The sequence below is a fragment of the Salminus brasiliensis genome, chromosome 2, assembly GCF_030463535.1.
Source record: "Salminus brasiliensis chromosome 2, fSalBra1.hap2, whole genome shotgun sequence".
NCBI classification, from domain to species: domain Eukaryota; kingdom Metazoa; phylum Chordata; class Actinopteri; order Characiformes; family Bryconidae; genus Salminus; species Salminus brasiliensis.
Window position 1 is genome coordinate 49076137 of NC_132879.1, and position 14127 is coordinate 49090263.

The following is a 14127-nucleotide window of genomic DNA, read 5'->3' on the forward strand; positions in this document are numbered from 1 at the left end:
ATGAACACACATTTGGGAATGTATTTGAAGGATCCTGCAAACAGAACAGCCTGTAGTGTCAAAAACTGCAGAGACTGAGAATTTCAGTCTTCCCCGGCTGCAGGCTAGACTGTGGCTGCAGCTGTTGTTCAGAGCTTGTGGTATGAAGTAAAAGAGTAAATATGCCAAATAATCAAATATACCAAAGCTAACTCTGCCAGAGTTACAGACTTGGTGTCTGAGAGCATCTCGAGAATCTGTGTAAATATGGAATCACTCTTTACTTTTAACTCTGTGAAGGAAATCACCTCACTCAGAGAACTGTGGTCACTGTGTGAGGAAATGTCTTTAACATGCTGCTGCTGTTTAGGTCTGCATTCACTTCAGGAGTCAGGATCAGGAGCATATCTAGATTAGATAATATTCAGGACTGCTTATTTAGTTAGAGTAACCACCTACTGACCACAAGGCGACCATCTTACACACAGCTTCATAATATTCATATTGTTGAAAATACATTTTGTTTCTGCAACAAAAAAAGAGGATGTGATTTAACTACACACAGGTCACAGGAAGTCCAGACTTACCGATGGTCCTCATCTGTGCTCTGGGAGAGTAGAGGTGTATGTGAAGACCTGGGGAACGGTGTGTAATGTTGGCTTTGACCAGCAGGATGCAGAGGTTGTGTGTCGAGAGCTGGGCTGTGGGCTTCCTGTGGAGATGCTGGGAGCAGCTGCTTTTGGCAGAGGGGAGGGTCAGGTGTGGTCAGAGGAGCTTCAGTGTAGAGGGGAGGAATCTGACATTACTCTCTGTCCAACATCATCTTCACTCAAACACAGCTGCTCTCATGACAGTGATGTGGGACTGGTGTGTGCTGGTACAGTATGAATATTTAAAACTTTGGTGAACGTTGCCACATTTTATTACCACAATCACCCAGTCTCTGCTCATTCCTGTTATTTGATGTTCAATCAGGTCACACTCAGGCTCGCTTGATGGATGGCTCAGACTCCTGTTCTGGTCGAGTGGAGCTCCAGTACGTCAGTGAGTGGGGTACAGTGTGTGATGTAAGCTGGGATATGAGAGCTGCCAGTGTCCTCTGTGGTCAGCTGAAGTGTGGGAATGCTGTGGCTGTGTTGGGGTCAGACTGGTTTGGGGAGGGGAGTGGCCGGATCTGGGCTGATGTGTTTGATTGTCAGGGGAACGAAACACACCTGTCAAAATGTCCCATTTCATCATGGAGTCGAACTGCATGCTCTCATAAACAGGATGTTGGAGTCATCTGCAATGGTGAGATCTGAAATGGTTCACTGTGTCTTGGAGTAAAACTCTGTGTTAATGAACACTGTTCTACTGTGAGACAATGATCACCTCAAACAAGCAGAAAAGCTTTAAGATAAGTGATGATTTTCCTCTTCAGGTTCTTCTCTGGCATTGCATGAGGGGCAAGTGCGGTTGTCTGGAGGAATGGAGTGTGAGGGGGAGGTGGAGGTGTACTTCAGGCAGGCCTGGAGGAGAGTTCTGATGGACTCCCGGAGTGAGTCTGAGGCATCTGTGGTCTGCAGACAGCTGGGCTGTGGTTCTGTACTCAGCATCTCCAGCTCCTCTCCATCCAATTCTGAACACAGCTACATGTGTGTGACGGGTTTCAACTGTTCTGGGAGTGAAGCTCATCTGGGGAACTGCAGCAGTGCACAAGAAGTCAACTGCAGCTCCAGAAAACAGCTGTACATCACCTGCTATGGTGAGAGTTACCCAAGTATTAAAAGTATTTTAACATTCTCAGGGGACTGATGTCATTTGGACAAATTATGATTTTAGCATCGATAAAACAATTATTTTGCTGTGTGAAGACGATGTGTGTGTGTGTGTGCGCACATGTTTAGGTAGGTTTAGTCGTGTCCACAGCTCCATCAGACTGGTTGGTTCTGGGGGAGACTGTGCAGGAAGGCTGGAGGTTTTCCACAATGGCTCATGGGGGACAGTGAGTCATGACTTGTGGGATATTAAGGATGCACAGGTGGTCTGCAGACAGCTACAGTGTGGTGTGGCTCTCAGTACTCTGGTACCAGCCCGGTTTGGAGCTGCAACTGGACTCATTTGGCTAAATGAGGTGGAGTGTGAGGGGAATGAGACGTCTCTGTGGAACTGCACATATGAGCTGTGTGGAGAGGGAGAATGTGGACACAAGGATGATGTAGGAGTCGTGTGCTCAGGTGAAACCTGCTGACTGCTGTTATTCTTTAAACATTGTGTTACAGTTGATGCTGATAGTGATTAACACCGAAACAAAAGTACAGCATATTTCAACCTGATGATCCAAGTATTTCCAAAAGAATTCACAACAGGCTTTCTTCTCCCACCAGAGTTTAAAGAGATCAGACTCACTGAGGGCTGTGAGGGGAATCTGGAGGTGTTCTACAATGGAACCTGGGGGAATGTGTGTATAAATGGGATGGATAAAGAAACAGTAAATTTGATCTGTCAGGAGCTGAACTGTGGAAGAACTGGCAGTGACTCCTTGACCAAAGCAAGAGTGGAATCAGCTCCTAACTGGCTGGATGATGTGAAATGTAGGAAACCTGACTCCACTCTGTGGCACTGTCCATCTTCCCCCTGGGGACAGAACACATGTGATAAAACCAATGAGGTGGCTCAGATTACCTGCGCAAGTAAGCAGTTCCTCTCTATATGTTCTTTATTGTATATATGGTTTAATGTATCAACACAAGTAAAACGTTTTCAATCAGCACAGAATAATCAGTCTGATTTTAGACAGTGATTAAAGAGTTTGGATTTTGCATTCACAGCATCCCAAAGCCAGTCACAGACTCAGCAGACATGCTCTTCATCTCGGTACCAGAAACCATGCTCAAGTAAGACTCCTCATTTCATTCATCTCTTTAAGAGAAAACAATATCTGCAGATTCGTGATTTCACACTTTCCCCCCTCACAGCTTTAGCATCAGTACTAGATTATGCAACAACATGAAGACACTGCTCTCATTTCTCTTGATTCGAATTATGTTCAAAGTTTTCATGAGTGTACTGAATTGTGCACCCAGTACCGTGAGTCAAACTGAATCATGGGCAGCAGTCTAAGTGTTGGGTCTATCATCAGGACATTGCTGCTTCGACCCCTGGTGATGCTATAACCATCCTCTCTCTGTTGGCTGATGTAAGAGAACTGGCCATTAGTGCTTCCCTTCAAGAAGGTTCCTCTCTCCAGTGTTGTGTTAGTGTGTCAGTTCAGAAATTATGCAATGAAGGTTTATGTGAACATGCTGGCCTTCACCCTTCCAGCACTTGTAGCATCGTGTGATGGGTGTGTTCTAATTACTGGCTGGTGACTGGAAATGACTAAACTGGGGAGAAAATTGGAGTAAAATCCACAAAAGAAGTATCAGAGTTCAGTGTTCAGTATCAGAGTATTAGTTATGTTACAAATATCAGCCTGACTTCCTCAATAATTTATAATATTTATGTAAGAATATTGAAGGGTAGTTATTAGAGGTAGGACAGACTGTACTGGAAATATAATCTAATGTATTTCAGTTCAGTTGTTAAGAATTCTGATCCTTATGTGTGATGTAGAGCACCTGCCTATCAAGCTTACAGGAGGAGAGGGAAGCTGCTCTGGGATGCTACAGGTGTTTCATAATGCTGAATGGGGGTCTGTCTGTGGTACTTGTTGGGACATGAAGGACGCTCAGGTGGTCTGCAGGCAGCTAGGCTGTGGTCCTGCGCTGAGTGCAGATCAGCATCCTGGTGGAAAGACTATCTGGATGAGCAGAGTGAAGTGTAAAGGGAATGAGATTCACCTGTGGGACTGTTCTCATTCCCTGAAGGAAGACACTGACTGCTCCCACAATGCTGGAGTCACCTGTGCAGGTCAGAGGAGCCGTCTGACTCCAATATAAACACTTTTACTAAATCATATTAAAATCAACAGATCATAATTATTCTGTTTTTACAGACAGATCTGTGCCTACGACTACAACAACCACCACCTCCACCACCACCGGTACCCTTTTCACCTCTTAGGTCATTTTTCTAAATGTTTGTGAAAAGATTGTTCAGATCTACACAGTTTCAGTTCTGTGTTTTTATTTCCAATTTGTCTCACAGTAAGGAGAACAACCCCTACTCCACAAACTCCTCCACCAGCAGTTCCCTACATCTATCCAGTGTCTCTCCTGGTTCTGGGAACGGTGCTCTTCCTGGCCTTAGTGCTTCTGGTTGTGCTGTTTAACCAGAACAGAGTATTCAGGAGAGGTAGGGAGATTCAGAGATCATCTACAATCCACTTTCTGTACATTCTCTAAACATCATCAGTCCTTCAGTCTGTCATCAGTCTTCTCTTCTACTGAACTGACTCCATGTTTCTCTCTGTCTCTCTCACAGTGCTCTCTAAGAGGAGGCAGAAGACTCTGTCTGAGGACATCTATGAGGAGATCGACCCCAGATACATCACCAACAGAAATTACTCGACTCAGCGGAGTGAGTGTTCTGTGTGCACACATCACATTTGTTCAGCTATTACCAGTTTAACCTGAATACCAAATTCTAACCGCAGGTGTGTGTGTGTTTGTTCATGCTTGCTTGTGTATATGATGGGATGTATCAAAGGGTAACTGGTGTAAGCAGGGGGTGGGATGTTTGTGAGGGAATGAATGTGTGATGGTTAGAATTAGAAAAAGTGAGTGTGTGTGTGTGTTCATAAACTTAACAAGCTAGTCCAAGCTAGAACCACTACTGCTAGTCAGTGAGTGAGTGAGTGAGTGACTAGTGAGTCAGTAAGTGAGTCAGTTACTGAGTCATTTAGTGAGTAAGTGAGTCAGTTAGTGAGTCAGTTAGTGAGTCAGTTAGTGAGTGAGTGAATAACCTCAGAGCAATCGAGAAGTGACTGACAGTCAGTGAGGCTTAAAGCTTGTGTCTGTTGAGTTCATCTACGGACTGAAGTCCAGTATTCAGCTCAGTTCACACTGATCTCAGCACTCAGAGGCTTGTGGGAGGATCTGCTTCCTGATCAGGTTTCATGACTGTTCTGATCTTCTCCAACAGGACGGATCCTCTCTGAAGAACAACATTCAGGATATGAGGACGTGGATGAGGAGTTTATATCAGGTAAGGGGATCTATCTCTGTGTGTGTGTGTGTGTGTGTGTGTGTGTGTTTGTTTGTTTGTGTTATGTTGACCAATAAGAAATTAGATTATTAAATAATTACTACAATTAATATTATTGATTAAATCTACAGTTAAACGCAGTCAAATTGGGCAATTAAGGGACAAATTGTGATGAATTGTTCATTATTATTTATTTTTATTATAATTGGACAGTGTAATTACAATGTACAATGTAAAGAACAGCTGACAGATCGTGTTAAAAGTGAGGAAATTGAGATACACGGTTTGGAACTGAGGCGCGGGGCTGATTTACACAGAAACCAACCTGCCTCGCGCTAAAAGTCTCATCATCCATTGCAGCACTTCTTTAACATTACAGTCTCATCACACTAAAGAGCGCACGTGTCAGTAAGGAAGGGGAAACGCTCCTGCGTTACGTTCACGGGGACAGAGAGCACACTGTTCCTCCTATTGTTTTACGCAGTTTTTATGTGTCTGAGTTTACCTGTAAAATACATAAATGCACGAGTTTCACTGTGGTGAATTGAAATGTGTCGATTTTTGGAACATTTTTATTTATTATATTAATGTTTAAATCAAAATCAAAATCAAGTTGCCTTACATGTACATTCATCTAAATGTAGTTTAAGAATGCAGAAATGTACTGAATAAATAATATAGTCTCTTTTAAAAAGAACAAATTAATATCATTTGTAATTATTGGCATAATACTTAAATAAACAGAACAGGGGCAGGCATGACAATACAGTTCTGTTTACAATAAAATAAGAACAATTATTTTCTTCTTTTCCATAAAATTAAGATATTTTACAGTGTGACACAATTTATAGTTTTTCCACTGAAATTAAAACAGAATATTTCATTTTATGTTTTTGTCCGTTTTTGTTTGGCAGCGTTTCCTTACAGACATTTTAAATTACAAATAATATAAATATTAGTATGGACATAAACCTTTATATAATTAGCTGCATGTTTAATTACAGGTGATTATTTTAATTGTGAAATTTAAATTGTGAATGAAAGTATTGTATCTGTTCTTTAAAATAATAAATAAATGTAATTTGTAATTATTGTCATAATTCTCTAAATATCAGTTGTTTGTTAATTTACAGATAATGTACATTTACCCGGTTCTGTTTACAATAACACAATTCTAATGCTTTATTAATTTTTCTACAAAATAAGAATTTCTTCTTGTTAAAAGTGAAGAAATTAAGATACAAGGTTTTGAATTGAAGCGCGGAGCAGATCTACACAGAAACCAGAGCAGCTCTAACCGACCTGCCTCGCGCTGAAAGTCTCATCACTCATTTGTAGCTTTTTAACATTACAGTCTCAACACACCAAACACTCACACACACTCACACACACACACTAAACACTCACACACACTGAACACTCACACACACACTAAACACTCACAGACACTCACACACACACACTAAACACTCACACACACTGAACACTCACACACACACTAAACACTCACACACACTAAACACTCACACACACTGAACACTCACACACACTAAACACTCACACACACTGAACACTCACACACACACTAAACACTCACACACACTAAACACTCACACACACTAAACACACACACTAAACACTCACACACACTGAACACTCACACTAAACACTCACACACACTAAACACTCACACACACTGAACACTCACACACACTAAACACTCACACACACTGAACACTCACACACACACTAAACACTCACACACACTAAACACTCACACACACTAAACACACACACACACTAAACACTCACAGACACTAAAAACGCATACACACTAAACACTCACAGACACTAAAAACTCATACACACTAAACACTCACACACACTAAACACTCACACACACACTAAACACACACACACACTAAACACTCACACACACTAAACACTCACAGACACTAAAAACTCATACACACTAAACACTCACACACACTAAACACTCACACACACTAAACACACACACACACTAAACACTCACACACACACTAAACACTCACACACACTAAACACTCACAGACACTAAAAACTCATATACACTAAACACTCACACACACTAAACACTCACACACACACTAAACACTCACACACTAAACACTCACACTAAACACTCACACACACTAAACACTCACACACACACTGAACACTCACACACACTAAAGAGCGCACTGTCAGTAAGGTAGGGGATCTTGTGTGATCTACAGGAGTGTGTTTTTATTTAGTTTAAAATGTAGATGAAGATCCTAAATAAAACTAACAGCGGTGTTACTGCACTCTTCTCATGTGCACCAAAAGACTCCCGCTACGCTGAACTGTGTAAGAGGACAGGGACCCCACTGCCCACCCTTGTGTTTTACGCAGTTTGTGCGCTTTTACGCATCCCTGTGTTTTAACCACTCTGTGTGTTTATGTATCGGTGTTTACCAGTAAAATCCATAAATAGATGAGGTTCGCAGTGGTGAAGGGAACTGTGCCGATTTTTGGAACATTTTTATTGATTATATTAATGTTGAATTCAAACACCTACATCTTACATCTACATTAATCTAAAAGTAATTTACTAAAGCAGAAACGTCCTGAATAAATAATATAGTCTCCCTCCTTTAATAATAATCATCATAAAAATACTAAATGAATATAATGTGTAATTATTGTGATAATACTTTCAAATAGCAGTTGGGTTGTTAATTTAAAGATAGTGTCTGTACATGTACCCGGTTCTGTTTACAATATAATAAGAAAATTACTTTTCCCCATAAAATGAGGATTTTTTACAGTGTGACCCAGTGTAAAGAAAAACTGCCAGATCATGTGAAAGTGAAAACATTGAGATACAATTAATCAGATCTGAGTTGTGGAGCCGTGGTTGCTTTTCTCTACAGCTGTTGTATTTCAGTCTGTGCGCTCTCTGGTGCATTTACACACAGGGTGGGGGTTTAGGTTTGTGCTGCGGGTTTATGAGTTTTGGGAGGTTTTTACGCACCGGGAGCAAAACAAGGAAAAAGGTGAAGTTCACTCAACGATAAATGTCCTTTTTACATGTTGATACATTTGTAGACACATGCTGCACCACCTGCAGCGCTTCACCACCTGCAGCGCTTCACCACCTGCAGCGCTACTAATCTGACCAGTACTACCTTTACCCAAGGTTCCCCATCATATTTAAATTACTCGAGATTTCTATATTATGTTTATTTAAACTTATCTGTCAAAATTGAGCACATCTGTTTAGGTCTATTCAGCTTTAGCTATCCTTTAGGAACAGAGGACAATTAGTCTAGAACAAAGTGGCAGCTCCCATCTATTTTCTATTGGTCGACAAAGGAACAATACCTGCCTCATATTGTGACAGATAGAATATGTATCATAAACATTATGATCTCTCTCTAATATCTCATGATATTGTTTATGCTAGTTGAAGTACCAACTGCTTTAAGATGTGCTGGTTGATGTAACGTGTGCCAGCTGTCTGAGGATATGTCGGTTGATGTTCCAGTGGCTTTATCATGTGTCTTTTGATCTGCTGGCTACTTTACTTAGAATGCTGCTCAAGATCTTCAGGATAAGATGATAAGATTCGCCCATGTTTCACAGAGACACAGCGCATTAGAGCAGCTATCAGTGATGATTTCATTGACAGTTGCTGCTTTAGATCCATGAGGTCGTATGTTTAACAGCCCTAGTTTTATACAGGAGCTGCTGATGCTCTGAAAACCTGATGATTCAGTGCTGATCTTAATGAGGAAATACATGACTGCTCTGATCTCCTCTAACAGGAAGTATCCTCTCTGAAGAACAGCGTTCAGGATATGATGATGTGGATGAGGAGCATCTCTCAGGTCAGAGGTCTTATGATCCAGGTTGAGTTTCTGTGCTTTTCTAGTAACATGTGCTGCTCTTTGTCTTTAACAGTGAGTCTAGTTTGTTTCACTGTTTAAAGATTTGACTGATCTTTAGATCTGAAGATGTTTGAAGTGTCTTAATCTTTTAAACTTGGTTCCAGGCTCCCATTCTTCATTCCTCTAATTCAATAATAACTCAGTTTCCACTGTTTTCTGCGATTTAATGAGTTTAGTTTTTTGTTTGTTTTAAATATTTTATATTAATTTCTAAATGTAATTAAAACTTATAAACTTTCTTCTTTTTTTCAGAAAAGTCTCAGACTGGAGTAAAGACTGAATATTATGATGATGTCATCACCAGTGGTCTGATAAGTGAGTTATGTTATTAATGAATCTCCTGATTTGATTTTACATTAAACTACAGTGTAAAAATCTGACGCCCTGGTTATAAAGACAGTCTGCTTTTCTTTGATTTAGGTGATGCAGAAAAAGAGGACCTAGCAGAGAGCTATGATGATGTCATCACTGCTGGACAGATCCCTGATACTGAAGCAGGTGTGTTTCTGTTTTGGGGTTTAAGTTCAGACAGAAGCAGAAATTAAGCAGAGATTAAAATCTGATAAAATGATAAGAATTAAATACATTTCTAAATGTAATAGATCATTTGACGTGACTTCATCAGTTAGTGTTCAAGTAAAGACTTTTAATGGTGGGACAGATTCAGGACAGCTTCCCAATCAAGCCGAGGCTCAGATTACTTCAGCATTTGCAAAATGTTCAGTTAAGAAGCTTAACAGCCTGACCGGCTCTTCACCACTCACTAAGCCCCACTACTAGACAACTGTTTCAATTGAAGAAGCTTCTGAGCACAATGCGTCAAATATGAGGTTTTAATGGAAAAGGTGCAGAAATACCCAGTTCAATTCTAATGGTTTTCTAGTGTGCAGTTGAAGATGTATTTGAAGGCACATCATGCTCTCTCAGTCTCTCAGCAGTCTAAACAGCTCTAAAAGACGTTAGGTTTATTTTCAGAGACCCCTGATCATTTACACTATGGAGATTTTTCAGGGGGTCCTAATGGTTAATTAGTGGGTTATACGTTGCCTTGTTCAGCGGTTATATCTGAAACACCTGGGAAACACAGTGTCCTAAAAACCTGGTTTAGATGTTTTAAATATCTCTGTTTTATTTTAGAGAACATTGATGAGAGTTATGATGATGTCATCAGTGGTGATCAGAGGTCAGCTGATGTAACAGGTATGACTGTAATGTAACAGTACTGTAATCTCCAGCATGAACACAGTCACTGATGATACTGATGCTGATTTAATGAGCTTTCTCTCTACATTCTGACAGAAGACGTGTCAGATAACTATGATGATGCAGTTCCCACTGAACCAAACTCCACCATTAAAACCAGTAAGATTTTATTCATGTAGAGAAACCATTACAAACTTCTACAATCTGAATCTTTCTTATTCTTATATCTGATCTTCTCATGTTGCTGCAGTGGACACACCAGTGGACACACTAGAGGACACACCAGAGGACACACTAGAGGACACACCAGCGGACACACCAGTGGACTATGATGATGTCATCATTGCTGAACAGGATGTAGGAGTGAAAGGTGAGAGACTGATCATGTGTTCGCTGCTACATTACAGATGTGTGGAGGGTGGATTAAGTGATAGGAATAAAAGGTGGATTAAGGGATTTAAATGAAGAGCAGCACAGTGTGGAGAAGAAGAGCAAAATGTTTGAACAAGCAAACCTTGGGTTGAACTGGGTTTTCTAAATCCTCTCCCACATCATTCTATTCTAGTGATGTTTTGATGAACAGTGAGAAAAACCTCTGATAATAAAGTGTTGTTGTGAGACGCTGCTCTCCACTCATTAAAAATGACTCTTTCCTTTTACAGATTATGAGGATGTGAAGGAGGAGCCTCAGACTGAGCTGAATCATGTGACTGAGAGACCACAGCCGCTGTCCTTCTTCAGAAAATTACATACAAACCTCTTCAGACGCAACAAATAATTTCATTATAGATTAAATTATAATCATTTCATTATAGATTAAATTATAGATCATTTCATTATAGATTAAATTATAGATCATTTCATTATAGATTAAATTATAGATCATTTCATTATGGATCACAGTTCATTCATTCAAACTGTTTTACACTTTAGTTTACTTTACTTTTTATCTTTATGAAAACATTTCATATCTTATGTGAGTTAATTAGTTTAAGTGTAATTAGTTAATTATTCATTATTTAAAGTCTCATTTGAAGAGTTTAGATAATTATCCATTTGCTACCATAAAAGCTGCAGATTAGTCTGGATGAGGGCTGTGACTGTTTTCCAGTAAAGGGCTGTTCGTCATTTCTGAGGGTAAAGTAGTGAAATATGTTCTGGTGAGAAATAATTGGTTAAAGCTGCTCCTCAGTTCAACCCCTGATGATCAGAGAGACAGCTTTCTATTTTCAGTGCTGCAGTGCTGAAATCAGGCAACTTTTTATTCTTATTAATAAAACATTTATAGAAGAGAAATGAATGATCTGTTATTGTGTTAAACTGATGAAAAGAGCACTTCTACAATGATTTGGTGATGATATTCTCATAATTATTAGATCATATCCAAATAATCACAATAATAAGTTAATTAAATAATAAATAAATAAGGCTCGCGGTCGCAATGCATCTTTAAAAAACAGCAACTGTAAAAGAATATAGTAAAGTTTTGTAAATGTACTGGTGTACATTTTTACAGAGTAAATTATTTTTACAATGTTTTTTCTGACTATTTTAACCATCATTAAACTATTCTTATAAAACTGAAGAATTTGTCCTTGAATAAATTTGACTCTTTATTACAAAATTATGTTTGCATTTGTTTGATTTCCAGCCTTTTTCCTCGCGCTACACGCAGGGTTTGTGTTTTCCACTCGTTTTTAAACCCACCCCTTTAAGCCCCCTTCTGTCGGTCGTGTTCATGAAGCTGCAGATCCTCCGAGTCGCGACGCGGCGGCCTGGGTTCAATTCCCGCGAGACTTTCTTCAGTCTTCAGCTTCACTCTGAGATCAGCTGATCTGCACTGGGGCCGATGGTCACGTGGTTGTGGAAGCTCAAACCCCGCTCTAGATGATCACCCCATATATTATTATTATTATTATTATTATTATTATTAATATTTTTAGTATTTACATGTTTTATTACAGATAAATATTACAGATTTACTTCATTTAGGAAAGTCATGCTGGCTAGGCGAGACAAGGGAACACTCGCAGGGACAGAGCAATGCAAGAATATAGTCTTTAATAATAAAACCAAACAAACAACAAAACGAGCAGCAAAGTACAGGGTCCAATAAACAGAAACAGAAACAAACAGGTGAAAACAGAACTGGGGCTAAACCTGGAAGACCACCTGAATCTGGAGCGCAGCCCGGGAGCAAAGCGAGAATGGACAAATCAAACAGAGGGAGGAAGACTAGAACTCAAAGAAACCAATGAAACTATCTAGCAAACAAAACCTCAGCCCAAAACCGCGCTCGTCAGGCGCTGAGAAACTTACTGGACTAGAGTGCCCAGAGAACCGGACACCAAAACCCAGTGGAGACCAGCCGGTGACCCGGACAGCGACCTCCTTCTGAACGTGAAACCGCTCCGATAGAGCATCCACGACCGAAACCTGTAGACTCTCCTAGAAGCCTCCTGACCGTGAAGACAACCTCACAGCTGGGCATCGCAAGAGTAATTCTGGGCGCCGAGGCCTCTGCGTTTGCTCCTTCTGTGCTCCCTGTGCTCTCAGGTGAAACGAATCAGAGCTAAACAGAAAACATGGCGTCTTACTGCGACCGCTGTCAACATAAAAGTCCTTAGTGAGAAAAACAACGGAGGAACAGAAAGTACATGAACACTGAAACCAACCCAACATCGACTGAAAAGTCCCAAGGAGCCTGTGGACCTTGAATTGGTGAATTGGTCTTAGATGGGCTGACAGAAAGCTGAAAAATACTGGCGTAAAACTTAAAATAACAGCTGGTTTCTTCATTTAAAGAGAAAAATTGTGTATAGAATTATTTAAAAAAAAAAAAACAGAATATTAATTTTTAATTTTTTTATATATATAACTAGGGAAGGAGGGGTAGATTAGTCCACTGAAAAACCTCATGCAGCTGCTTGAACAGTGCGGGACAGCCCATGTAGCAACAGTCACAGCTTTGCTAAATGACATTTTCACCCTGATCTCAGAAATAGATGGAAACGATGCTCACACTGAGGGAGCTGAGCTCAGATATCAGTATCAATACTGAACAGATCCTGAGATGAGTTAAAAAACTTACAGTACAAATCAATAAACAAACAAATAAATTACAGTACAAATAAATAAACAAATAAATTACAGTACAAATAAATAAACAAACAAATAAATTACAGTACAAATAAATAAACAAATAAATTACAGTACAAATAAATAAACAAATAAATTACAGTGCAAATAAATAAACAAACAAATAAATTACAGTACAAATAAATAAACAAATAAATTACAGTACAAATAAATAAACAAACATAGCTCATATTATGAATTAAAAATATTCTGCTTTGTGGATTAATAATGAACATGAGTTCTTTCAGTAATGAGGATTAGAAAAGTTGAAGGAAAATAACTGAACTAATGTAGTGATGAGATATAGTTAATAATAACCAGATATCATTCAAAGTTTTTAGACACAGAGTGAACACAGCGTCAGAGACTGAGACTAGGGCTGTGTCCCAAACCACACAGCACCATAGTAAACAGGGTAAACAGTATATAAAAATACACCACCATTACAGTGGGGCAAAAAAGTATTTAGTCAAGTGTGTCCAAGTTCTCCTACTTAGAAAGATGAGAGAGGTCTGTAATTTTATCATATGTACACTTCAACTATGAGAGACAAAATGAGTAAAAAATACAGGCAATCACAAGCTGAGTTGCATCCCAAGAACACCATACCTACTGTGAAGCATGTAAGAAGCATTTCAAGGTCCCGGAGTGGCCTAGCCAGTCTCCAGACCTCAACCCCATAGAAAATGTGTGGAGGGAGTTGAAAGTCTGTTTTGCTCGCCGACAG

The 14127-nt window shown here is 39.7% G+C and overlaps 1 protein-coding gene across 1 annotated transcript in view; it reads left to right on the forward strand.

The window, feature by feature from the left end:
* Positions 1–14127, forward strand: part of LOC140549708 (uncharacterized) — a 91715-nt gene that overhangs the window by 49979 nt on the left and 27609 nt on the right. Inside the window, 12 exon segments of the mRNA XM_072673457.1 lie at positions 556–856; positions 955–1269; positions 1400–1723; positions 1866–2195; positions 2346–2651; positions 2790–2855; positions 3574–3870; positions 3956–4003; positions 4090–4254; positions 4384–4479; positions 5044–5106; positions 10359–10421. Of these exon segments, the coding sequence (XP_072529558.1) occupies positions 556–856; positions 955–1269; positions 1400–1723; positions 1866–2195; positions 2346–2651; positions 2790–2855; positions 3574–3870; positions 3956–4003; positions 4090–4254; positions 4384–4479; positions 5044–5106; positions 10359–10421 (2374 nt within the window).